The sequence below is a fragment of the Sturnira hondurensis genome, unplaced genomic scaffold (assembly GCF_014824575.4).
Source record: "Sturnira hondurensis isolate 20B ecotype Veracruz unplaced genomic scaffold, ASM1482457v3 Scaffold0000780, whole genome shotgun sequence".
Taxonomy (NCBI): Eukaryota; Metazoa; Chordata; class Mammalia; order Chiroptera; family Phyllostomidae; genus Sturnira; species Sturnira hondurensis.
This window is the reverse complement of record NW_028073411.1, coordinates 16,386,119-16,412,479: the sequence shown is the minus strand read 5'-3', so window position 1 is coordinate 16,412,479 and position 26,361 is coordinate 16,386,119. Positions and strand designations below refer to the sequence as shown.

The 26,361-nt window shown below is 49.0% G+C and overlaps 1 protein-coding gene across 3 annotated transcripts in view; it reads right to left on the bottom strand.

Moving 5' to 3' along the window:
• Nucleotides 1–26,361, bottom strand: part of KIAA0232 (KIAA0232 ortholog) — a 67,586-nt gene that overhangs the window by 19,717 nt on the left and 21,508 nt on the right. For 2 of the 3 annotated variants that reach the window (XM_037046176.1, XM_037046187.1), the window contains exons 2-5: nt 22,350–22,844; nt 9,763–9,900; nt 1,676–1,742; nt 561–642 (exon numbers count right to left, since the gene is read on the bottom strand). In XM_037046176.1, the coding sequence (XP_036902071.1) occupies nt 561–642; nt 1,676–1,742; nt 9,763–9,900; nt 22,350–22,580 (518 nt within the window). In that variant the 5' untranslated portion in view covers nt 22,581–22,844. Of the gene's footprint in view, nt 1–560; nt 643–1,675; nt 1,743–9,762; nt 9,901–22,349; nt 22,845–25,084; nt 25,230–26,361 lie in introns of all 3 variants that reach the window. The other variant, XM_037046181.1, reaches the window with a different exon arrangement.

Below are 26,361 nucleotides of genomic sequence, written 5' to 3'. Positions count from 1 at the left end.
CAGTTTACACTCTTTTTCACACTAAGTCTTCACGCCCGGGGGGCTACACTTGCAGCCCATCTCGGTGTGACGCAGCCACGGTCCGAGGGCCCTGCAGCCCCTGCCACTTTTTTTACATAAACCAACCAAATGCTATTTTTTCCCTCAAGTTTTAGAGGCTCAGCAGAGTCAAATGAAATGTATAATGAAGAAGTCTGCTTACAACACAGCTGACTATGATCCCGACCGCTCAGGAAGAAAGAGCTAAAAGCACCTCAGTGAGCCAGTCTGACCAGGTAGCTGGCGGGCCCTGTTCCCATGGGGACGTGTCTGCAAGGAACAGCCTCATGTGTTCCACACAGTAGCTGCACAAATACAGATTCAATGTGCACGCTGAGGGTAGAACCATCTTCTCACTTCTGAATTCTCTGAGTTAGTACGTAAGTAAGCACTCAATAAATGTTTCCTGAAGTATAACATATGAAACTATATACAATGAACAAAAACTATAAATCATACAGCAATTATCAGTCTGGTTTTAACAAACGCACATTTTCATGACTGAATACAACCTTACATACATTTCCACTTGGTCCTTTGCTGCAGGGGACAACGCTGCCTCTGGAGAGGGAGAGCCCTCTAACTTTTTGTGAATCTTCTCTTCTGTTATGAAACAAAAATTCAGAAAGATCTGTCATGTTTTCAAAGGTTTCTCAAGTAACTCCAGTAGAAATTTTACAAGCTTTTGTGGCTTAAAAAGAACTCTATAGCAGTGTCTTTTTAATGAAACTATTTCTTCTGCGCACTGGTGGGAACCCTCCAGCTGTACCCCTGGAGTGCCAGGTGAGAGGCGGGGCGTGTCCCCCGCACCCCTGACCCAGTGTCCTAGGGGCGCTTCACCGAGACACCAAATGCCTCTGCGCACTTACTAACTGCACCAAGGGACTGAAAATCTGTTTAGATCCCCAAAATATTTTCCCACAAAATTTTGCACTCATGGGCTTTTATACTGACTCACCTTGACAAATATCATCCTAATACACAAAGAAAATTCTTAATCACAAGTCATATTGTCACTTAACATCCAGGTGACCAAAGGCCATGTTTTAACTAAAACAGAATCAAAGGGCTGTACCCTTAGCTCCTGACACTGACTGGGGTTGAAAACAAACAAACATGCCCCACCCCGACCGGAAGGCTCCGGGCCTGGCGGGCACCAAAATAGCTTGAAGAGGACCGGGAAAATAAAGATCCTTAAATTTTAGCATGTAGCTCCTGTTCTAAGGGCTCGGAGAAAAGTTGGAGAAAAAAGCTAGAAGGGTCCACGAGTCGAAATGACTTCACGAGGGTTTCAAGCTTGCCATCCCCTGGAAATTCAACAGGAAAGGCAGCAGTGCCTTCCGAACCCGAGACGAGCATCTCTGGAGGCCTAGGGGGTCGCAGGCAGGCATCAACAGGGGCTCAAGAAGGCAGACAGAGCGATCCGGCCCCTCCACACGAAGGGACCGTGGAGGAACGTGCTGTGACAGCAGGGGCCTATCCACAAGGGCGACTGCGGAGGGCTGACCTCACTGGCCTGCAGATGCCCACTGACCACCAAGACGTGACGCTTGTAGCTGCTGCTGTTTCACGCAGTCCTAAGATTAGCCCCCCAGTGCGCTCTTGGGGGGGGGGGGCAGGCCTGCGGCGCCCTCACCTTGCTTGCTCTGCAGGTCCTTCAGCCGGGAGCAGAGCTCCTCCACCAAGGTTTCGATCCCGGAGCTCTGCAGGGGAACAGACACACAGGGGCTCAGCACCAGGCGCGCACAGCACCTGGTGTGTGTGTGCTGTCGCTTTCATATGAAGGTTTTATGAGTAAACCAACTTTCCATGTTCCAAAAGAAATCCATTATTGATATTTAAATGAGAATGAGTTTGGAAATCACACACAGGTAGATCCAATTGAGTACGCATACTTAGCTATGTTAATTAAGTACATTTGATGGCACTTACCAAAAAAACGGCATCTGTCCTCCCAGGGTACAGCACCTTGCCAATGGGTCAGCCTGAGTCCCAGGTGCCCACCGTGTGACTAATGACTAAAAGTCACCATCTATTCACCTCCCATGCCAGCAAGGTCTGGCACCAAGCCCAACAAAAAGAAAAACCACAAGAAGTTCCTCTGGGTCGTCCAGGAGCCCAGGCCTGGAGAGAACACAGTGGTTTTCCTCCCTGAAGCAAGCACTCGTGAGCGGGGCAGCAGCCAGGGTGCAAGGCCAGCCCGGTTCCCCTGCGAGGGGCGCAAGTAGGCCAGGCCGGGCCGGGCCGGGCTGGGCAGGACAGCTGGCCTCTAGGCAGAAACAGGGTTCAGCCTAGGCAGAGGGCAGGGAAGCCCCTGAAACTGGGAGGGTAGAAATAAGGACCCACCTTTAAAGAAAAATGAATGTTGGAAACAGGCACAAACAAACAATCTTTTACTTAAGTAGACTTTGAAACTTTAAAAATTCCCCATTTCTCACAAGAGGCAACAAATCTTTTACAATGTACCAAAAAAAAGTGAATGTAATTTCCAGCAACCGTGTACTTATCCAGGGGCCTTAAAGCATTTACAGGGGACTGAGTCTCTCTGGGTGGGCGCCGCTGCAACAGGTGCCCAGGACTCTGCTTGGCCTTCCCCCTCCGGGACCTGGAGGGGCTAAAAATAGAACCTCCCCCACTCGCTTCACCCAGAATGACTCAGCACAAGCCCTACAGACGCCCTACACAAGCAGCCCGCCCGGAGCTCAGTTTGAGCAGCGAGAAACAGATCGCACTGAAAAGGGTTAATCATAAACGATGACGGTCTCATTCCATCCACACCTAATGCTAGCTCTTCCTAGGGGGACAGGGCAAGGGAACACAGGGGAGGGGGCCAAAAGAGAACTGTTGTTCCTTCTAAAACACTCTTAAAACCAAGGCAACTATTAGTCACAAACACCGCTCGGCTACGGAATTCCGTCAGAAAGACTCTGCTTACCATGGCGTTCCAGGTGGGGTGAGGATGGCCGTTTTAGTCCACTTCCTCCAGACCGTGAACCTAACACCCGGGTCAGCTGACACACTCGCTGCCGCGTGCTGTTTTGTGCACCAGCCTATGTCACTGAGTTCCTGAAGCCAGTGCCAGTGCCGAACACCAAGCCTCAGGGACAGCTTCCTGCTCTTCCCCAGGGCTAGGCAGCTGGCCATGTCATAAGCTGCGCAGAGGAACCGGCACGCGACCCAGGCACTAGGGAGTCTTTGTGTCTTGGAAATCGCCGCCACACAACTGTAAAACTCAGTTGTCCCAGACACTAACACAACTTAAAAGTATATATATTTGCTCTCATATATACACAGCAAAGAAACAATGAACTTCTTCACTTTGTGCATGAAAGCAAGCTCCACCCTCCAAGCTTCTGTCTGCTTTCCTCGTCTTCTGCAACACCCAGTGTGTGTGTGTATGTGTACTTATTTATACACGATTTTAATCACTGAACCCTTGGGTTATCTTAACAGCAAAGTGAAAAGCAACAACGGCCATCAGACACAGCCACAGGACCCTACCATCTTGTGGCAGGCACTCGGAGTTGTTAATTTGTATCTTAACACATAAAATAAACTATACTCACGTTTTAGTGAGGACATGCTGTAGAGGGGAAAATTGCTAACGTTCTCCCACTTAACTCGAGAATTGCCCCTTCTAACCATTAAAGGAGCAATGCTCACTGACCGCCCAGCGGCAAATGAGTGCCGCACCGCTCCGCACCCCAGGAAACCCTCCAAACGCCAAGCGACAGTGCTCCAAGTCCACACACGGGGAGGCCCGCCCAGTGAGCGCCAAGTTCAGTAAGCAGCCTCCCAGGCGCACCATCATCCGTGGGCTTAGTCCCTTGGTCGACAAGCAGTCGGCGCACCCCCGCGTGAGGCAGGACGCGGGAGACAAGGTCCCTGCCGTCCCGGCACTCACACTCGAAGGGCCCTACCTCTCAGAGGAAAGAGCCAAGTGAGGTGTGTCTGGATCTGGGGCCCCACAGGCCTGGGTCTGAAGACCCATCAGGCAGCGAGGGCATGTATGCCACTTGTCTCCAGATCAAAATGGGCTTGTGCTTTGCAGTTGACCGCAGGCCTCACCTCTCCCTATCGTCTTACTCATTTCACTTCCTACTCGGCCCCAGAGCCCCATGAGTGTGCACATTCTGGGTAGGACAGATACACCAGCAAATGACCTCTTCGTTAACCTCCCCACAAACCACCCAGCCCCATCAACCCCAGACATATGTATCCATCCCACTGCCTTTTCAGGATCTCCACTTGGCTCTTTCTTAGCCTTTCACGTTTAAGTCTTATTCACACCCACCCACCCATGAATTGGTGCTCCTTTCCCGGTTTCCCTTTCCTCAGGAAATGACAACTCCATTCTCACAGCTGTTCAGGCCAAACACCTTGGCTGACTTCTTGACTCCTCCCTTTTGCCCACACCACACCCAACCCCGTCAGCCCCACCCAGACAACCAGGCAGACTCCCCCAGTCCGCGGCAGCACGGCCTCCTAAAATGCCGTCAGCACGGCCTCCTAAAATGCCGTGCCCAGCTGCTTTGCCCTGCGGTCGGGCTGCCTCTGCGCCCGCCCCGCCCCGCCCCGCCCTGGCTAGTCGCACATCGCACACCGCAGCCTGCAGCACCCTCCAACCCGCACGAGCCTCTGCTCCAAACTCGCCAACCCTCACGGCTTCTCAGAGGAAAAGCCACAGGTCCCTTTGAATGGCCCAGCTGCGTCTGTACCAGAAGAGACAAGGCCTAGGCTTCCTGGGGAGGGCCTGGCTGTGACCACAGCAGCGCTGGGCGCTGTCAGCCTCAGTCACCACTGGCTGCTCAGGGCCTGGCCTGGAGAGGGAGCTCCCTGCACACAGAACACCGACAGGCACTGCGTCCGTTTCGGCACTGGATGAGTGACACTCACCATTGTTTGGATGCTCTTATTGTTACCCAGAATGAACTGAATTCAAAGACCAGTGTGCAGAGAAACAATTAATATATATGTCACAATTAACCTGGGAAGTCCACTACCAGGAGATACCCGATGCGGCTTTTGTAGAGACAACTCTGCACAGCACACAAACGACATGCATGTGAAATACTAGGACTAGTAAGCATGCTCATACTGGCAAAAAGGATTTTGCTGGAGGGCCCAGCTGAACGTGAGAACATGAGCCACTGCGGTGAGACTCCGCTATACTTGGGGCAAAAATCCTAAGGCTCTTTTATAACCGTGGATCCAAGCAGTTTCCCCGGTTGGCAGCAGCACTGTGACTTTCACAATCAGCTTTGCTGTGTCCTGGCTGGTGTGGCTCAGTGGATTGAGCACCAGCCTGCGAAGCAAAGGGTCACCGGTCTGATTCCCAGTCAGGGCACACGCCTGGGTTGCAGGCCAGGTGCCCAGTAGGGGGCACACAAGAGGCAACCACACATTGATGTTTCCCTCTTTCTCCTTCTCTTCCCCCTCTCTAAAACTAAATAAATAAAATCTTTAAAAAACCAGCTTCACTGAAAGAAGATATCACCGCACTCTATCTTTTATTCACTTCCCAAACAAGGCCTCGCTGAGTTCCTGATTTTCTAACCACTACCAAAGTGGGAGATGAAATGGGAGTGGGGGTTTTGATTCTGTTGTAAAGAGCACAACAAAAACAAAACAGAAATACAACCAATTATTAAAAACAAAACAAAGACAAACATTACAAAAAGCCCTAACTCTGGGAATAGAGAAAACAGAATCAAGCGAACTTGAAGATTCAAAAACAGAAAAAGGTTGTCACAATTCAACATTCTGTTTTATGTTTTTTAAAAGGGAGAATGAGCCCTGGCTGATGTGGCTCAGTGGACTGAGTGCTGGCCTGTGAACTAAAGGGTGGAGGGTTCGATTCCCAGTCAGGGCACATGCATAGGTTGCAGGCCAGGTCCCCAGCTGGGGACGCATGAGAGACAACCACACATCGATGTTTCTCTCCCTCTCTTTCTTCTTCCCTTACTCTTTTTCTAAAAATAAATGAGTAATATCTTTTTAAGAAAAAGGGAGAATCAGAGGTCTGGACATATATTAAACAATATCGTGCATGTACCATGTCCACTGAAAACAGAAACAAAATGGGACAGCTTAGGAAAACCTCACTTACCAGACGTGCCCACTGGGGGGACAAAGTCACAGCACCGGCCTCTTCACAGGCCTCATCACTTACTATAGTCCAAACAAATGCAAAACATGATGGAAAGCGAATTCCCAGAGAGCTGTATGGCATTTATACATGTTAACCAAGGGAATTAGCAAAGACAGTGTCAATCAAGGCCGCAATCTCCAAAGGAATGAACTTCGTAGATGATGGCAAGTCTTAATCAATGCACTAAAATTAAATTTTGGCACAACTGTTCCCACACTATGCTGGCAAGGTCTCTACTGAGCTGAGTGGGTCAAGAGCTGTGCTGTCAGGTGGGGTACGACCCCCTGCCAGGGCCAAGTTGGGGCAGAGGGTCACATACAGAGGGACGCATACAGGGACGCAACAGTGGAGTTGGACAAGGAAGCCGTTCCACTGAAGCCACAGGCAGTGAAGAGCCCGACAACCAGGGAGCTGCAGCAGACACCGCAGCACTGCGGCTGAACCGGCGCACGTGCGCCTGCGCCTGCGCAGTGATGGGACAGAGTTCAGCGCCGGTGTAACGCCTACTATCAGCTCTGCTGCACCCCTGCGCCACCCAGTCTGCTTTCTTATACTTGCCACGGGCATTTTAATCGATTAGATGGTGAACTTGTTCGTGGCTTTTGACTTGGATCATTTGACGGTGACTGTGAAGACTCGGAAAGCTGAGCCCAGAACCATGAACAGGACAATCCTCGGGACTGAGGACATGGACAACACACCCACATGCAGACATTCACTTGTGGCCAAAACGTAAAACAAAACATCTGCATTACAACCTCCTGTGTAGGGCCTCTTTGCGTCTTTTTGTTCATTGAAGCCCCTGGGCAGGTTCCAGAGAGAAAAGCCGGGGCCCCCAGCCCACGTCACATGCCCAACCAGCAATTGCTTCTTACTGTTTCAGGCCATAACTAAAGAGGCCCGTGTCAAATTCTTCCCACTGGACCCGTGAGAACCGGCAGAGCTGGCATCGAGGCAGCCAGCAGCACGCAGCTCTGGGGCAGGGCTGGGGGGCTTCCTGCTTCTTCGTTCATTCCCCAACTGCTCACCAGGCTCCCAGTACATACCTGCACAGGGACTTCCTCAGCAGACTTCCATAAGATGTGAAAAACAACCACTATTAGGAAAAAACAGTGCAACTTTTTTTATAAAGTGAGAAGGAAATAATAAGCCAGGACAAACACACTTCATTGGATTTGAAAACAAAAATTCCACCTTGATGGGCAGGCAAAGGAAAGCTTTTTTCCAAAGCAGCCACTTACAGAACCATAGACTATCACCAGCCATTCCCCTGGCCTTGTGCTGTCTGCACCTCCGACAAAGTCTCAAGGGTACATCGGGTGACACAGGCACTCAACACAGCGACTGGGCCGGCAGGGCTGAGACTAGGGCCCATGCTCCGCATTCTTTCACAGGAGGCCGCGTCAGCCTCGTTTTTCCTCAGCTTCACCCACAGTCAACGGCCAGAGTCCTTTGCTCAGCAACTGGGGTCCAAAGCAGAAATAGGGTCTGCTCCCCGATGGAAACCCCCACTCCCATTCTCCTCCCAGCCATGACTCAGCAGCTTCTTTGGATTTGCTCCAAGAATTTACCCGAACTAACTTCTCCCTTTTAAAAACCACCTGCTCTTTGAATTCCTTTAAAAGCACCAATGAACTCTCTTCATCACCACAAAGGAAACACTCTCAGGGAACTGTGCGACCGCACCCGTCTCTCCGAGAACTGCTCCCTGCGCACAGCCCCTGCTGCAGGACGGGCCCTCCAGGCCACTCTGCCCCTCCCCACAGCTTCTCAGACCAGTGGGGATTCCTGCCCAAGCTCAGCCAGTCCGATTTTGTTAACTGCACAGAGACGGGCACTGGCCCTCAGTGGTCGTGCTGGGCTGGGGCAGGCACAGTCCTTTCTCCACCACCTGTGTGCCGAAGCTGAGAAAGCCAGACTTCAGGTGGAGAAGCGCAGCCCAGAAGCAGAGAGAGGTGCAGAGGGGGGCTGTGGGTCCTGAGAGAGAACGGCGAGGTGCCTCCAACCTGTCCAGACCTCTCGGGGCCGGCGCAGCTCCTGCGCTTGGTGGCAGTGAGACCCCCACACCCTCTATGTGGGGTTGCATTTGCCCTTAAACTATGTGAAGTTCCTACTCTTTGTAAAAGAAAATGGTGCCTGTAATAAAATAGCCGTATGAGTGGTAACTTCCATTTCCTAACCCACAGTCTATGAGGCAGCAGCATCAAGAAATCAGAAGTTATAAAACCAAAGGGGTGGGAGAGAGGACAGTGGGGAAGGGTGAGGAGGAGCTCCTTCCTTAAATGAGAGTCTGGGTCCACTGAGGAGAAGCTTGTGGCGGGTGCACCTTCTGTTAGGTGCTGGGAGATGGAAAGACGGGCAGCTCACAGCCCCGGCCCTCGACGATCAGTCCCACGGGGAAGACGACGGGGGGGGGGAGGGGGGGGGGGCCAAGGCTGGTGGCGCACACTCAAATCCCAGCCACGTGCACCTGCTCTCCTGAGCAATTGTGCACGGGACAAAAGCATGCAGTTGGGAAGCCCTGAGGCAGCTTTAACAGGCCCGGGTACTGGGGGCAGCCAGCAGGACAACTCCTGGATTATCAAGCGTACCCCCACCGGTGGGCCCCACATCAGAACATTAGCTGCCTGCGTTCAGGGAAAAGTTTCTGGAGGTGGGGACCCCTCTGGACACCCTGTGTGAGTCCTCTCGATTTAACTTGGCATTACAAAGGCACTTAAATGATAGTCTCTAATAGAATGGTAAAAGCAAAACAATTTTATAAGTGTTAGTTATGATATCAGAGATCACAATTCATAGTGAGCAGTACAATAATCCATAGTGCTAACTCAAATGATTATATTCTAAAACTATTCTGTTACTTCAGGATGCTGAAGGACATAAGAAACATTTTATGTGAAATGTTAAAATGTTAGAATAGCTATCCCACTTCTAGGAATATATCCCAAAGAAATTATACGGGCCATTGAAAAAGCCACGTGTGAAAATATCCTGTACAGCAAGCATAACAGAAAATGAAGAGTGAGCTAAATACCCACTAATAAGGAGTGTATTATAGTGCTGTCAGGACGTTATTTGATGAACTATGACTTGTGTCTAAAAAGAATAAAGATGATATAGTAACAAGATGAAATATATATTAAATAGGAAATAAGGAAATAAAATTTTGCATACATTCTAGTTACAATAATACATATAAAATAACATATTATATAAAACTATATATGTATACAATACCATAAAGGAAAAAGTGATGTTTATGTTAAAATGGAAAGGTAGTGAGTAGTTAATTTTTCTAAGGTTCTTTTGAGAAAGAGGGGAAAGGAGGGAGAAAGAGAAGAGAGAAACATCAGCGCGTGGTTGCTCTCACAAGCCCCCCCACACTGGGAACCTGGCCCACAACCCAGGCATGTGCCCTCCTGACTGGGAATCAAACAGGTGACCCTTCGGTTCATAGGCCGGCACTTAATCCACCGAGCCACACTGGCCAGGACATACACTTGTAAACTTTTCAAAAACGCTCTCCCCACCTTGTCCTCCGCTTAAACGCTAGAAATAAGACATGAACTTACTTCATCAGAAGCAGATCGGAGACACTGGACAGCAGCCTGTTTCTTCATTTCTTCTAGAGTCAGGTCCGAACACTTCTTCTTACTCTTCCCCCATTTCTTGTAAGCTCCTTTTTCCCAGCCCAGGAAGATGTCATTCTCCTAAAATCAGATTGGAGAAGTTTCCATGACAGAGCACAAATAATGAGTTTCAAGCACTACTATTTTCCAGACTTCCACATACACTCCCCTACCAAACACACTGACTCATGAAACGGTCCACACTGACAACCGAGGGCGCACAGAGCACTGTCAGTCGGAGACCTTCAGGACAGTCCATCTGTCTGGCCTCTCTTACTGAGATTATTGATCATGTGTAGACTTAATAAATCAGACTGCCTGTATTTACAGTAAACCCTGAAACACAACTCGGACTCTTGTGTGGAAATGCCAGCATTATTTAATTTCAGTGTGAGTCTGAAACTACACACACAAATAACACCTCTTCTTTACTGCCCAGGACTTAACAATTAAATGGTTAAATTTCTATCTTTATATCTTGTAGACTGAAAAAACATATAAAATATTTTTGTTAGTATTTAAAGTTTATCTTTCCTTTGACTTTACATGCCCATCATAAAAGTCTGAAGAAAATTGGAAGAGTGGGAAGAAGCCAAGTGAGCAAACCCGTCACGACACCACCACCAGTGATAACAGAACCGGCCTTCTCCCTGAGCTTCACAACACACGTGGGAGTCGTACTCTTTGTGCACATTCTGTATTTGAGATAACTTGCGATGTTGTGGACATTAGCCTCGTGTTACTACAAATTCTTTTGCTACATAATATTCTATGATGCCCTGGCTGGTGTAGCTCAGTGGATTGAGCTCGGGCCTGTGAACCAGGCGATCACGGTTCGATTCCCAGTCAGGGCACAGGCCTGGGTTGCAGGCCGGTTCCCAGCAGGGGGCGCACGAGAGCCAACCATACACTGATGTTTCTCTCGCTCTCCTCTGCCCCTTTCTCTCCTTCTCTTCCCCTCTCTCTAAAAATGAATAAATCAAATCTTTTTAAAAATATTCTATGATGTTATGTTTACTTAACTATTACCCTAGACTGGACTTTTTCAATTTATTATTTTTAATCATGTTACTTCTTTGTTTTGTCATTTAAAAAAGCCTTTATTTGACAGATTACAGCTGAAACCAGTGGACAGACAACAAGAGAAAAAGTTAAAGAGACAGACAGACAGCAAAACTAAGGAAACCCCTTCAAAGGGCCTTGGCCTCTAGCGCCCTCAGGACGTAGACACGGACAAATGAGATGAAGTAAAGAGAAAAGGCATGATAACAATCTATTCAAAAGACTCTTAAGATCAAACCCTATACCATCTACAACCCAACTCTCACTGTAATCCAACACATAAAAAAGGTACCTTCATGTCACCAGATAACAATGCAGGAAGGGCCCGTCCCCCCCCACATTCACCAGCACACTCTCCACTTGACTTCTTCGGCACGTCTGCAAAACTAATGAACCTGCAACACCTGTTTTCTGGCTGAGGGGCGTAAGCTCCGCTCTCCAAGGGAAATGTGCCTGGTGGCCAAGCGAGGGCTATCAGCGTATTTCCCCTTCTCTGGCATGTGCGGCAGGACTGTCCCTGAAACCACCTGTCCCTTATCAATGACATCTTCTGGGGAGAATGCTTGTCCTTTGACAGGGACAGAGGACAGAGGCGTACCGGTGTGGATGCGGGACATCTGAAGGCTGCTGGAAGTTACTTTCTTGCTCACAGCGTGTAGAACAAAGCAGAGCGCCCCCTGCTGTGAAAACAGCGCTCCTCTCTGATCGAGCTGCCGGGACCAGCCCTTTCCCGGCGCCCGACTGAAGCTGTGTCCGAGCTCAGCACCGGCAGCACACATCTGAAGGCCCTAATAAAGTTGGATTGCAAACAAAGGACTTTCAAAGTTCATGGGAGTCAGTCAGTCCTTCTGGGGGAGGTCTGACAACACACCCCAAACACCTGAACACGTGTGTGCACTTGCGGTCCAAGGACCCCACCTCTGGAAACTGACCCCAGAGAAACCACCACCGAGGTGAGCAGAGCGGCAGCGACGGCAGCCCTGCAGAAATGCCCTGAAGGTCAAAGGAGGAGGGTTGGGTTAAACAGGTTGTGGGGCGTCCAGCTGGCGAGATACTATGACCATGAAAGAGATTATAAACATATTTGCTGACATGGAAAGCTATCCACAATATGTATAAGCAAAGGAGATCACACAACAATCTAATCTCACATCTGGTTAACACACACACACTTACTGGCACTTAAAGGTCCGGGAAAACTGTCCGGGAAAAAGCCTCCAAGAAGAGGCTACTAAGAAGCTTTCGTACTGAGTAGGAGGCCTAATTCTGGTAATTAGGTCATATGTCTCTAACAGTCGAAAGTTTGGGTTTTGTTTTTGTTTTTACCCCTGACCTGAGGATATGTTTATTGATTTTAGAGAGAGAGGAAGGGGAGTGGAGAGAGAGAGGGAGACACTGAGGTGAGTGAGAAACATCAGTCGGTTGCCGCCCATACACGCTCCAACTGAGCACTAACCCACGACCCAAACATGTGCCCTGACCGGTGATCGAACCCACAACCTTTTGGTGTATAGGAAAATGCTTCAACCAAATGAGCCACCCAGCCAGAGCTGGTTTGTTTTTTAATAAAATCTCAAGATGTCAGGAACAAAGAACCAGAAGAGCTCCTGCACGGCACCAATGAGCACAGGTGCCTCTCCGCCACGCCTGCGCCCCCACACGGACCATGTGCCCACACACGGACCACCCACTCACCCGCACTGGCCCCCCCCAAGGCACCAGGGCTTGTAAGAACGAGCACAGGCGGCCGGCCTGCTGACCAAGGCCCACAGCTGGGTGTGCAACAGAGACCTACTCCGGACAACTCAGTGTGGCTCCTGCTGCTTTGTCTGTGGGAAGCACTGGGCAAGCACAAGGGCGCTGTGTTCCTCCGGCCTGGCTGGCAGGTACAGGCTAGGCTTCCTCCAAAGGAAGGGCCACTGAGTGGGGTCCCCCAGGGAGAGCAGAAGCCAGGGCACAGGGAGGGCCACCAGGCAGAAGCGATGAGCTAAGGTCACCGGCAGTTACCTTTTTCTGTACAGGCAAAGCAGTAAATACTTTAAACTCTACAGATCAAGAGGATAAATCCAGAGTATAATGGTGGGACTTCCAGCCAAGATGGAGGCGTAGGTAGACACACTGTGCCTCAATCCACGACCAAAAGGAGGACAACAAATTTAAAAAGAAAAAACCACCAGAACTTTCAGAATATCGAACTCTATGGAAGTCCAACAACCAAGTTCAAGAAGAAACACGCATCCAGGCCAGTGGGAGGGGGCAGAGACGGGAAGACTAGACTTGCAGCAAGGCGGTGGCTGGCAGAGCGGGGGGTCCCGCATTTGTGTGCGGGTACACTGGGAGGTACAACTGGGGGCGAGACAGACCTGCACCCCGGGGCTCCAGTGCAGGGAAACAGAGCCTCAAAACCTCCCACTGAAAACAGCTGTGGGGGTTGCAGCAGGAAAACTCCCAGCCTCACAGGAGAGTTCATCAGAGAGACCCACAGGGTCCTAGAACTACACAAACCCACCCGCCCGGGAATCAGCACCAGGAGGGCCCAACTGGCTTGTGGGAAGCAGGGGAAGTGACTGAAAGCCAGCTCAGAGCTGAACAACTGGCACTGTTCCCTCTCAGACCCCTCCCCCACACACAGTGCCACAACACAGCCAAGTGGGTTGGCCCACCATGGTGAACACCTGGGGCTCTGCCCCTTACTACATAATAGGCACGCTGAGACCCCCCACCCAAAAAAAATGGCCCAAATGAAAGAACAGATCAAAGCTCCAGAAAAAATAGAGCTAAGCAACAAAGAGACAGCCAACCCATCAGATGCAGAGTTCAAAACACTGGTGATCAGGATGCTCACAGAATTGGTTGACTATGGTCGCAAAACAGAGGAAAAAGTGAAGGCTATGCAAAGTGAAATAAAGAAAAATGTACAGGGAACCAACAGTGACAGGAAGGAAACTGGGACTCAAATCAACAATTTGGACCAGAAGGAAGAAATAAACATTCAAGCAGAGCAGAATGCAGAAACAAGAATTCAAAAATATGAGGAGAGGCTTAGGAACCTCCAGGACAACTTTAAACAGTCCAACATCCAAATCATAGGGGTGCCACAAGGAGAAGAGGAAGAGCAAGAAATCAAAAACTTATTTGAGCCCTGGCTGGTGTAGCTCAGTGGATTGAGCGAGGGCCTGCGAACCAGAGGGTTGCGGTTCGATTCCCAGTCAGGGCACATGCATGGGTTGTAGTCCAGTTCCCTGCAGGCCAACTCCCAGCAGGGGACGCACAAAAGGCAACCATACATTGATGTTTCTCTCCCTCTCTCCTTCCCATCTAAAGATAAATAAATAAATAAAATCTTAAAAAAAAAAAACTTATTTGAACAAATAACGAAGGAGAACTTCCCCAGTCTGGCAAAGGAAATAGACTTCCAGGAAGTCCAGGAAGCTCAGAGAAAAAGTCGGACCCAAGGAGGAATACATCAAGGTACATCATGATTACATTACCTAAGATTAAAATAGGAAAACTGTAATAGCATAATCAATAAAAAATACTTTTTCAAAAATCAAGGGTAGAATGCAGGTACTTTTACCAAATAAATAAATAAATAAAAGTTCGCAATGATTTATTGATGCGATTAAAAGTAGAATTCAGTACAATTTTTTGTAACACGGGTCTACTAAGGAGAAGAAAAAAATTCCTTTTGGGGTGATCTAACATCTGCCTACTCAGGACTGAAAGTCAGGGTCCTCTATCATCAAAATCAACTATAAATGGTCATCTGTTCATGCTCCTTTTTCAAAATAATAGCTTTACTGACATATAACTCACGCACTATAAAATTTGCCCTCCTAACGTGTACCACTCACGGGGGGTTAGAATAACTCACAGGGTTATGCAACATCACCACTGCCCAATTTAACACACCCCTTCTCCCCAAAAGGAACCCTGTGCCCACCGGCAGTCACTGCCGCCCTCCTCTGCTGCCTCTGTGGACGCGCCCACCACGACACTGCAGAGAAACGGACTGTGCAGTGAACGCTCTGGGGCGTCCGGCGTCTTTCACTGAGGGCGACGTCCTGAAGGCGCACCCTCCGTGTTGGAGCCTCGGTGAGCACGTCACTCCCTTCTACGACTCAGTAACAGTCCTTTGCGTGGCTCCATCCCTGATGGACGTTTGCGCTGCTTCCTCCTCTCGGCTATCATGACTGATGCTGCTGTAAATACTCACACACAAGGTTTTATACGGACATGACCGTCAATCCTCTTGTTACAACACCTAGTAGAATGCGGGGTCACAAGGCAACTCCATGTTCAGCCTTTTGAGGAACTGCCAGGCTACTTTTCAAAGCAGCTACACCATTTCACAACCCCACCAGCCAGGTGTGAAGGTTCTCCTTCCCCAACATGCTCGCCGCCACTTGCTGCTGCTTGCGTCCTATACTCCACCATCCAGGTGGTGCTCTCTCACCGCAGCTGACATCCCCGAGGACTGAGGACAGAAGCACCCTCCCATGCCCTTCTCAGCCATTTGGAAACGTGTCCATTCAAACCTCTTGCCCGTATCCTTACCACACATCTCTTATCGGCTACATGATTTGCAAACATTCCAGTTCTAGGGGTTGTCTTTGCACTTTCCTGATGATGTCCTCTGAAGCACAAAAGTTTTTTATTGTGATCAAGTCTAATTTATTGATGTGTCTTCTTTGGTGGCTTGCGCTCTGGGATCATATCTAGGAAACCACTGCCTAATCCAAGTCACGAAGACGTACTCCTGCGTTTTCTTCTAGGCTTCATAGTTTTAGCTCCGACACTCAAGTCTATAGTCCGTTTGCGTTAATTCCGCGTGCAGCAGGAAGGAGCGGTCCAACCTCCTTCTCCTGCACGTGGCGACCCTGCCATCCCAGCGCCTTGTGCTGGAAAGACTGTCCTTTCCGCACCATAAACAAAGGGTTTCGTCTCTAGACTCTCCGTGCTACAATGTCTCGATTATTGGAGCTTTGTAGTAAGTTTTGAAATTGGGAAGTGTAAGTCCTCCAACTTTGCTCTTCAAGATTTTTGAAAGCTGTTCTGGACCCCTTCCATTTCCATGTTAATTTTAGGATCAGCCTGCCAGTTTCTGCAACAAAGGCCACCAGGACTGCGACAGACTGTGCTGGACCTGCGGATCTGGAGGGAGGGGCCGGAGTCTTAACTAAACCTTCTTATCGGGAACACCGATGTTTCTCCACTTGTTAGGTCTTCTTTGATTTCTTTCAATCAATGACATTTTATAATTTTAGTGTGCAACTCTTAAACTTCTTTTCTTCAATTTATTCCCATGTATTTTAATTCTTTTCGACACTATTGTAAGTGGAAATTTCTTAATTTCATTCCTTAGGATTATCTCTATATAAGAATATGTCGTATGTCAACAGATACTTTTAGTTGGTCCTTTCCAATCTGGCTATCTCTTTTTTTCTTACCTAACTGCTCTGATAATGCTGATTTACAATAAGATTTTACTTACTGTATTTCATCTTTGAAAATGTCTTCAAACAAAGCTACTGCCAAATACTGACATTAACTCCCAGGCACGAGGCTAGCTGAACACATTAATTCTTAAAAAGCAGTTATAAAGTTCTGTTGGCATTTTCTCTTGACACTGCCTTTCGGTCTGGTCTGTGTTTTTCCGGCAGACCCCCCCCCCCCCCACGCCCCAGCGGAAGTCAGGAGCAAGCATCTTCACTGGAGAGCTGGCTAAACCCAGGCCTGCCTTTGCCCCGCACCCGGTGGGAAGAGGCCACCGCACTGCCGCTGCAGGTCTGTGTGGAACGCAGACCCTGGCTTTTGTTTTAATTTTTGGCAGAATAAAAATGTGTGATACCACTTGATGCTGTAACTCAATGTTAGCTGTCAGAATGACTTTACTACACTAAAAATTTTGCATAAATGCTATTTCACCTTATAATTTTAGATTGACTTCATTAAAAAACATGAAGTCTATAGCAAAAGATACATAAAAAATAGATACATTCCGCATTCTGCTCTTTCCACGTATTATATTTGAGAGCTCCTTTATTCTATTTTTCTGGCTTCATGTCCTATGTGAATGTTTTATGACCTATCAACCAACAGCACTAAACTAGTAATCAGCTCTTAAAAGAACACAGTACTTTTAAAAAGGTTCAAGGTGTTTCTATTTTACTGTTTTCAGTCTCTTGTGCTAGACTAGTTCAAAGCCACATAGACAGAACCATAAAATGTTAACTCAGGAAGCTCAGTAGAATTGACTGTGACTTTTCGAAGCCGTAATCTTACAGACAGCGCACAGCTGCAAGTTCGGGAAGACGACTCGGCCGCAGAACCACTCAGCCCGAGGTCTCCCTGGCGCTTTCCCTCACGTGGCTGGCGGGTAACATGAGGCTACAGCTTTGACTCACTCTCCCTTGCTGTCTTCTCTCAAGAAGGGAACTGGGAACTGGGAACTGGAGGAAGAGAAAGAACACAACATTCTGAACTGCAGCTGCTACCAGTGACATCTGCCGCTCACAGCTCCGCATCCACCCCTGCCTCCCACACCTTCCGTTAAGTGTCCTGAAAAACCAGAACCACGGTGTGTTTGAACGGAGCTAATACTGCTCCATCTTCGTGTCCTCGCTGGCTTTATACCAATCAGTGTGTGTCATTCCTCTGACCCCAGACTGGCTCAGAGAGAGGCATGTGACCAATGAGAAAAGGGAGGGAAAGGGGGGACTTCGCTGGGCATGGGGGGGACACGTCCCCCAGACAGAGTGTGAGAGAGAAACACACTGGGCTCTACGTCACTCGCCCTCCGCCGGCAGGTGGCTGGCTGGCTGCGGGACTGAGCCGGCGGGGAGGCGGGGGGAGAGGCAGGAAACAGGCCCTGGTCACTGTGGAGCTTCGACCAGAACAGGCCGGGCTGCCCCACCTACCTCCGAACATTCAGTTACACAGACCCTTGTAATGAAAGATAGAACGAGAGTTTGAGGAGAGAGGCCTCAGTACTAAACCTTTGCCCCAAAGAACTGCAACGTGCCTCTAAATCAATGAGTGGCCCCAATTAAACAGGCACAATTTCCGGTTAACTGCATCCTTTTTTCCTTCTAGGGCTTCAGCCCACGGTGAGTCTCCTCCCTGGCCTCCCCGCCTTTGGCTGCCAGCCAGGGCACCAGCCAGGGCACCAGCCAGGGCACCAGCCAGCGCACCACCACCTCGCACGCCCCGCACAGCCTCTCAGGCTCTCCCCTCCGCCCTGAGGTCCTTCCCGACCCTGAGCCTTGTCCCACTCTTCCCCTTCCCCTTCCCGCTCCAGTGCAACCATCTCCTGTTGCTCCCACGGCCCGTCACCACCCACAGGGCCCAGGCTCTGCACAGCCAGAGGGGCTGACAAACCCCTACGCTGGTGGCTGTCTCTCGGGGACCACGCCTTGTCACCCCTGTGTTCCTGGTGCCTGCCATCGCATCTGGCATAGTCAAGGACACTCACGTAGCAAGTAAAAAAGCAAAAATGTGCGTTGGACATAATCTGTATATTCAAAATGTTTCTCTATTTCATGATAAGATTTTACCAAAAAAATCACATTTTATGTGGTGTCTTGGGGAGTCCGTGGACATGAATTTGTGCAGCCCATCATCGGCACCAATTCCTACTCAGAATTCATTCTCATATTCCTTATGTGCAAAGTTAACCGAAGTCATGTCGACTGCTGAGTGGCATGTGCAGTGAGGCCCCAGGGAACCCAGGAGGGGCCCCGCCTACGAACAGTTGTGACTGGTAAGAGCCCGCACTGCTCTGTAAAGGAAACGTTGCAGGTGCCAGCCTGTCCAAGCAGTGAAACACTAGACCTACGGGGCTGAAAGAAGAGACCCACGCAAGCGCTCAGTCTCACCCAACGGTCAGTACTGGGATGATTCTTATTCAACCTGTGGGCAAACACAGATAATGTAACAATCCAGCTACATTGCCGGAATGACGGACTCTGAGCTAAAAGATACAATTAAAGGAAACTGCAACAAAGTAGTCATCAAAACAGTGTGGTAACAGCACAAAGACAGACACCTGGGCCCCCCGGGAACAGAACGGAAAGCCCAGAAACCAGCCCTCTCACAGGGGTCCAGCGGTTTCTGACAAGGGAGCCGAGCCCGCACGCCGGGGAAAGGACAGTGTTTCCAACACGTGGTGCCGGGGCAGCGGGATCCCCGAGTGCCAAAGAAGAAAGCCGGACCTCTACTCCGACCGCATACAAAAAAAACTAACTCAAAATGACTCAAGGAGTTACATGTAGGAGCTAAAATTATAGAACTCTTGGAAGAAATGCAGGGCAAAGCTTCACGACAATGGATTTAGCACTGACTTTCTAATGTGACACTGACAGCACAGACAACAGAAAAAAAATAGCCAAACTGGGCAGGTCTGAGTCCCAGTCGGGCACAGACAGGGGACGACCGACCGGTGTTGCTCTCTCACATCGGTGTTTCTCTCCCTCGTTCCCCCTCCCTCTCCTCTAACACTAAACCCCAATTAAAAATACATATATGCATGCTTACTTAGGATAAGTGGGCACTGAAAGGAAAGGAAACGCAGTAAAAGCAGAAACGCATTATAACCGGCAACTGAGTGAAGGGTCTTTCGTGCTGTTGTCACTGTTCTTCTGATGGTTGAAATGATTTCTCATGAAGTTTAATTCTTTAAAAAGATGAATATATGATTTCTGCCCTAAGAATCTTCTCTCCTGCGGAAGATGAGCACATTCTAACAGCCACAACAAAGAGGTCCACAGCAGAAACGCGATCAAGCGTGGAGATGATGTTGTTTTCACTGGGAACTGCCAGAAGAGGAGTCACAGAGAATGGCGGCGACTGGACCTGGGAAACTGCATGAGAGCGCAGTTCACACCTACGTATCCTTTAAGAGGATACACAGTGAACTCCTGATTCTCTGAGAGCGCACATAACAGAGTATGGCAATCCCGACCACCACGGGAGGGAGGGAGGGTCTGTAGAAACAAAATGCCTGGGACACTGGAGAAGGCCACTCCCCTCCAGCCTGCGGAGCCCTCCGCCAACGCCACGATCCCCACTCAGTCTGAGGGCTGCAAGTTCCTGGGGGTTGCTTGGCCTCAGCCGGGACCAGGGTCTCACCAGCCTTGCTTCCTGCCCAGCCATCCCGGGCAGCTGAGACCAGAGTCATGCAGTGTCTGCTTCCCAGAATTCAAGAGCTCGGAGGGTTTGTTTTGACTAAGACTGGGAACAACAATGGTTTAAACACGGAAGGTAAGGCCAGCAGTTGAAGCAATGGACTTAAAACGGGCCAATTTCAAGTCCAGATTCAACTAATTCAAGAACCGGGGAGTGGGCAGAAGAAATGTGATAAAACGGACGGACACCCAAAAGTGGGGTCGCCTGACCTCCCCTGAGGTCCAGGCCACCCTGAGTCTGACCCAGAGACCAGGAAGGCGGCCGCTGCCTGCCTACAACGCCGGCGTGCAGGCCCGGTAGCTGCAGACTGAATCACAGAAGGTAGCTGGCTAAGGCCTCCCCTCCCCCTCCCTCTATTAGAGGAGACGTTCCCCTTGGCTCTACGCCCTCTTTCTGGACATCAGTGAGCATGGCATCCCCTCTCAGTCGTGGAAAAGTAACGGAGCTGCTGACTGCCCCTTGGTCCCCTCTTACTGAAACAAGCACCGTGTTCCTTTGACCCTGCCCACCAGCGTGGGACTTGGCGCTCCTACCCTGGGCTGAGGTGAGGGGGGTTTCGGGGTCTTTATTTCCCTGTGGGTTCTCCCTGTGACTGCAGACACGTTCTGGCTCACTGGCCTTTACCTGCCCTATTTCCTAACAGCAGGAATCAAGCAGACCCTGGAGGGCGATCAAGCAGAGCTGGGCACTGGGCGCTGCCCTGACGCCAGGCCCCTGCTACCCAGACACCCGGAGGGACTCACACGTCTCACGGGAGACAGGTCTGACCGGAGTCCGCAGGCAGGCCTGTGTCCTGTGCTCTCTCCAGCGTCCTGTAGCACCGGGCACATAAACACTGTGTTCACACATTTATTGGCATTGATTAAATATTTTAAGCTGATACTGTTAATATACAGTTCTCTGGGTATATGATTTTTGAGTTAAGAGGAATAACTGTCATTTCTGGAAATAAAAATTCTTCCATGTTGTTATACATCGAACATTTTACTTGCCCCTAAAGAAACATATTTTACATTTACTGGAAAGATAATGGGAAATAATACAGTCTCAGTAAGGAAATCACACATAATATTGACCAATATAACATATTTCTAATTATTAGGTTATAAGTCAATCCCCTAAAAACTTCACTTGACCTAGTTCTTCCCAGCCAAGGCAGTGAGCAAGCTGGAAGCAGGGAAAATGCAGTGTGCTCAGCTGGAAAGGATGGGAACCCCCAGGAGCAAGAAAAGACTCCGAATGATGCTCTGTGACAAAAGTCAAGCACCCAGGTGACACCCTCTGTATTTACAGGACCTGAGGCTCTCTCTCCTGTGGCTGGAAGGGCAAAGACAGCTCCTTTCAAAACTCTGTCCCCGCGTTCAGTGTGAGTGACAACATTTACTGGGGTGTCCCGCCTTGTGGTGTCTCGGCACCACACTGGGGGAAGAGTTAGCCATCTTGGGCCACATGTTGTCGTGGGCCAAACACTAACAAAAAATGATGAGCAAACAAATGGGTTTAAGTGAATTTACGATTTTGTGTTGGGCCGCATTCATAGCCGTCCTGGTCCGCAGGCTGGACACCCCTCTACCACGACAGCACACACTGCCCACGGAGCACTCCGTTTTACGTGGCATTTGCACACAGCAGCCCCCGAGCCTACGTGTGTGCTGGGGCGACCCCCCTCCCTTCCACCGGCCGCACTTTCTCTGGCTCCTGCCTGGTGGGACTCAGGTGAGGCCTCTCTCTACCCCGAGCCTCCGTGCAGCTGCCTTCTCCCTGCAGACTCGGCACTGTGGGGGGTCGGGGGAAAATGCCGCCGCAGCCAGCTTTCCAGGCCGTATGCAGTGACTTACGGCAAAGCTGTGTGTCTCACCAAACTTTTAAGCCTGCTGATGTGTGACGCACACTTGGACCAATAAGCAGTTGAACATTGCCCTGCATGATAAATGGACTACTAAACCTCAGAGTGTTAAAACACACAATGACACAATGATCAAAACGTCTAGTCCTGAGATGTGATGGTCCGACCTTGGGGAGCAGTGCTACTCCAAGGCTGCGGCGGCCAGACGGTCGCCAGTCTGCGACACTGAGCAGGTCTCAGTGTGAAGAGCTCACTGTGTGCTTTGGGACAGGGATCGTTACGCCTCAACGGCACACACGGTCGAGGTCTGGGGCCCACGGTCGAGGTCTGGGGACCACGGCCGCGGCAACCCTGGTCAGGAGCACAGAAGCGCTCACAGAAGAGAAAAACCAGCCTGCAAACCTGCTGGGCGCTCACAGAACACGTGGGGACGCACCTGTTCCTGTAGGTCGTAGTCGTAGCTGTCATGCAGCAGGAGACTGAGGATGTAGCGAGTATAAATCATGGCATCGATGCCACATTTCTCCAGCTCCTGTCCCAGCCAGGTCTGCACTGGGCCCAGCGCGTGGAGCAGAGACATTGCAGAGGCGGAGGCGGGGCCTGGGCAAGAGCTCGTGGGGCGCTCAGGCGGCAGACCATCCACGACAGCTGTACAGAGAGGGCGCATGGACTTAGGTTGCTGGCACCCTCAAAATGCGAGGCATCTTCTGGAGTTGATGTTCTGTTGGTGTCTGAATGGATTTTCACTCCAGTAAAAAGGAGAGAAGCTTGGCATCTAGGATAAGCATTGAGTTTTGTTGGCAGTCAGCCGCCTAGAACAGAATTTCCCTCTTCAAGCATGACTGATGACTCAGCATCCCGGTGGCAGTGCGGGCGGTGTGACTTTCTGCTTAACTTCACATGGAGGCCGAGTGTAAGCCCCCGGCAGAACCTGCAAAAACGAGAGAGAAAAAGATGTGCATTATATACAGATATAAATTAAGCTACTGATCTTTTGAAAAAAATCCAAATGAACCGTTCTCCTTTATTAAAATACCCTTGGTTATTTTAATAAAACACAGATTTTTTCTGTAATTTTTGATATTTTAAGCTAATTGACATTTTGAAGTTTTTAAAAGTTTAATATTTTTGGAAAGAAAGGAAAACATACATTCTCGAGAGTGTGCTGGGTCATACTCATGTTTATTATACCATCTCAAGAGATGGAACTAGTAAAATCCTGTTTATCTGTAAAGCTGAAAGAATTTACCCAGCAACAAATCACTAATCATTTTTAAGTATAATGGAAAACAAGCAGCTGGATAGTAACTTCACTGAAATACTGGTAAAAGAAAACGGTCCTTTACATTTAAGTTTTACCATAAATAATGAAATATTTTGTAGGCTAACACTTTGGACTTGCTCATCCCTCATCCCACAGAAAATAAAGTGAAGTGCAGGCGCGCCTCCGAGCCTCGCCAGGCTGTGCCACCGCACCCGGCTGCTTGCCTCCTCGCACACCTGCTCTGACTTTGGGACTGCCCGTGACAGAGGCCACTCTCTCTGTTTAACAACTTCCCCCAAATTAACATTCTCAATATGTCAAACTAATCAAACAACAGCCTCATTAAATCGTGATATTCTTTGCATTAGAGTTCTGATTAAAATTAATGCCACTAGAAAATGAAAACTAACCAAGTGAGAGGCAAATCTCATCAGCTCAGCTTTCGCATGAAATAGCAGACAACAAAAGCAATAGTAAAAGCATCAAATCAGAAAGACAAACTTTTCTTTAAAGATTTACGACTCAGTTTCTTGGATTTCATCTCTAATTACAAAGTAAATTTTCCATCAAATATTTTTTAAAAGTTTAAATCTACCAGTGGATTGAGCACGGGCCTAAGAACCAGAGGATCGCGGTTTGATTCCCAGTCAGGGCACATGCCTGGGTTGCAGGCCAGTTCCTGGCAGGGGACACACGATACATTGTGTGTCCTTGGCAGAGGCAACCATACATTGATATTTCTCTCCCTTGCTCCTTCCCTTCCCCTCTAAAGATAAATAAATAAATAAATAAATAAAAGTTTAAATCTACCATCAGACTTGGTTGCTAGATTAACTTATCACTAATGTATATTCTGCTACTCCCTAAAATCTTCTCTATTATACTACCTTTCTGAATTGTAAAAACTAGATAAATTAAAGGGCTCTCTATCATTCTCACCTGCTGAAATTCGCAGCTGACTCTCAAAATTAAAACCATAAATTCGTTAATATGTTTCGACCTCAGGATGCCGCACAGACCATCTGTTAAAGGGCATTCAGTCCTGGGGCCGTCACTAGAAGGCGACAAGCGGGTGCTCATTCAGTGAGGATCGGCCAAGACGAGGAGACTCAAAGTGGTGGGGGAGAGAACTCGGTGAGGGGCCCCAGTGCAGCGGAGCTCACAGGGAAAGGCCCGAAGAAGAGAGCTGCGCAGGGACCACGGCCAGAGCCGGCCACGCGCGTCCCCATGCGCCCAGGCCCTGGGGAGCAGCAGAGCCAGGGACGCTCCCACCAGCCAGCCTTGAAACCCACCAGACTCAGGGGACACTGCGTGGAGTACGAAGGAGGCCATGCCTCAGCAGTAGCGGATAAAGCCCCAAGCTCTGTTCTGGTCTGGCCTAACAAATCCTAAAAGCAAGACTCCAAACGACCAAACTGTTTCCAACTTATTTCACCATAGGCACAGAACAAAGCTCAAAACATTTACAGCATCTAAGAAGATAAAATTAACAATGTATAACATCCGGTCGAAAATGAGCCAGCACGTGCCCTGGCTGGTGTGGCTCAATGGATTGAGGGCTGGCCTGCAAAACAAAGGGTTGTAGGTTCGATTCCCAGTCAGGACACATGCCTGGGTTGCAGGCCAGGTCCCCAGTAGGGGGCATATGAGAGGCAACCACACACTGATGTTTCTTTCCCTCTTTGCCTTCTCTAAAAATAAATAAAATCTCAAAACAAACAAAAAAAAAAGAACCTGCATGCAAAGAAGCAGAGACAAAGTGAGCAGAAATGAAGAGAAAAATAAATTAATTAAAGCTAATTAAAGCCCAGCCAGAACTGACATGGAAGTTACAATCAGCAAAGGCACCAGAGACAGATTCTCCCTGATCACACTGACTTGGGACTGAGGGGCTCTGTCCTCCTCACTTTGAAACCAGTGAAGTAACGGAGAAATAACGAAACCAAGGCCGGTTCTCTTAGCGCACTGGACAAACCTCCAGCCAGACAGGTTGGGAGGGAGAAAGGCACACACTGACAGTACCGGGAAGGAGAGCGCTGGGAGCACCACAGCCTGTGCAGGTATAAAGGGGAAATAAGGGGGTATTAGAAAACCTTCACACCAATAAATTGAACAACCTACATAAAAGAGACCAGTTCCCTGCAAACACAAAGTACCAAAGTGCACTCGAAAGGAAATAGACCGAACAGCCCTGTAGCTATAAAAAGGAACTGAATTTATAGTTTAAAACTTTCCCACAAAGAAATGTCCAGGCAAAAATGGCTTCAAAGCTGAATTCTACCAAATACTGTATTTAAGGAAAACATAACGCCGATTCTATACAAACTCTCCCACAAAATTCAAGAGGGGGGATATTTGCCAAATCTTGCTCTGAGGCCAGCATTATCCTGACATCAAAACCAGAAAAAAGCCCTGGCTGGTGTAGCTCAGTGGATTGAGCACGGGCCTGTGAACCAAAAGATCACAGTTTGATTCCTAGTCAGGGCACATGCCTGGGTTGCAGGCCAATTCCCAGCAGGGGCCAGTTCCCAGCAGGGGATGCACGAGAAGCAACCATACATTGATATTTCTCTCCCTCTGTCCTTCCCTTCTCTTCTAAAAGATAAATAAATATAATTTTTTAAAAAACAGATGAAGACATTGCAAGAAAACTACAGACTGCCAGTCCTTCAGACACACATGTAAAATTCCTAAACCAAATTTAGGGGACTGCACCCAACAATACACACCACGCCCAGGGAGTTCAGGGTAAAGGAAGAATACGCGAACTGAGATCCACAGAACCATCTTTGCCATGGGACCCCTAAAACACTCGTTTTACTGTAAACCAGCTTAGTGTAAGGCTTTTCTCATTATTTAAACGCACAAAAATTCACGCCATAACAGACTCGGTTTGCTGTAAAGACTGATAATAGAAACAATGCTTTGGGTTTTTTATTGTGTTTACTTTAAAGCGTGGGATCAATCCACCATAGGATTCTCTGCTGTCATTAAGAAATTTCATGCTTGTTTAGGAAGGATCAAGAAGCAGGTGAGAAAAAAACTGGCAAACGAATGCAAAATAAAGCAAAGCACACTGAACCCCCACGATCTCATCAAAAAGCTGGTTACACATTCACTTGCATTACCACCCTTAACAGAACTCCTCCTACAACCTGCTCAATGGCTGATCCCACATAATTCT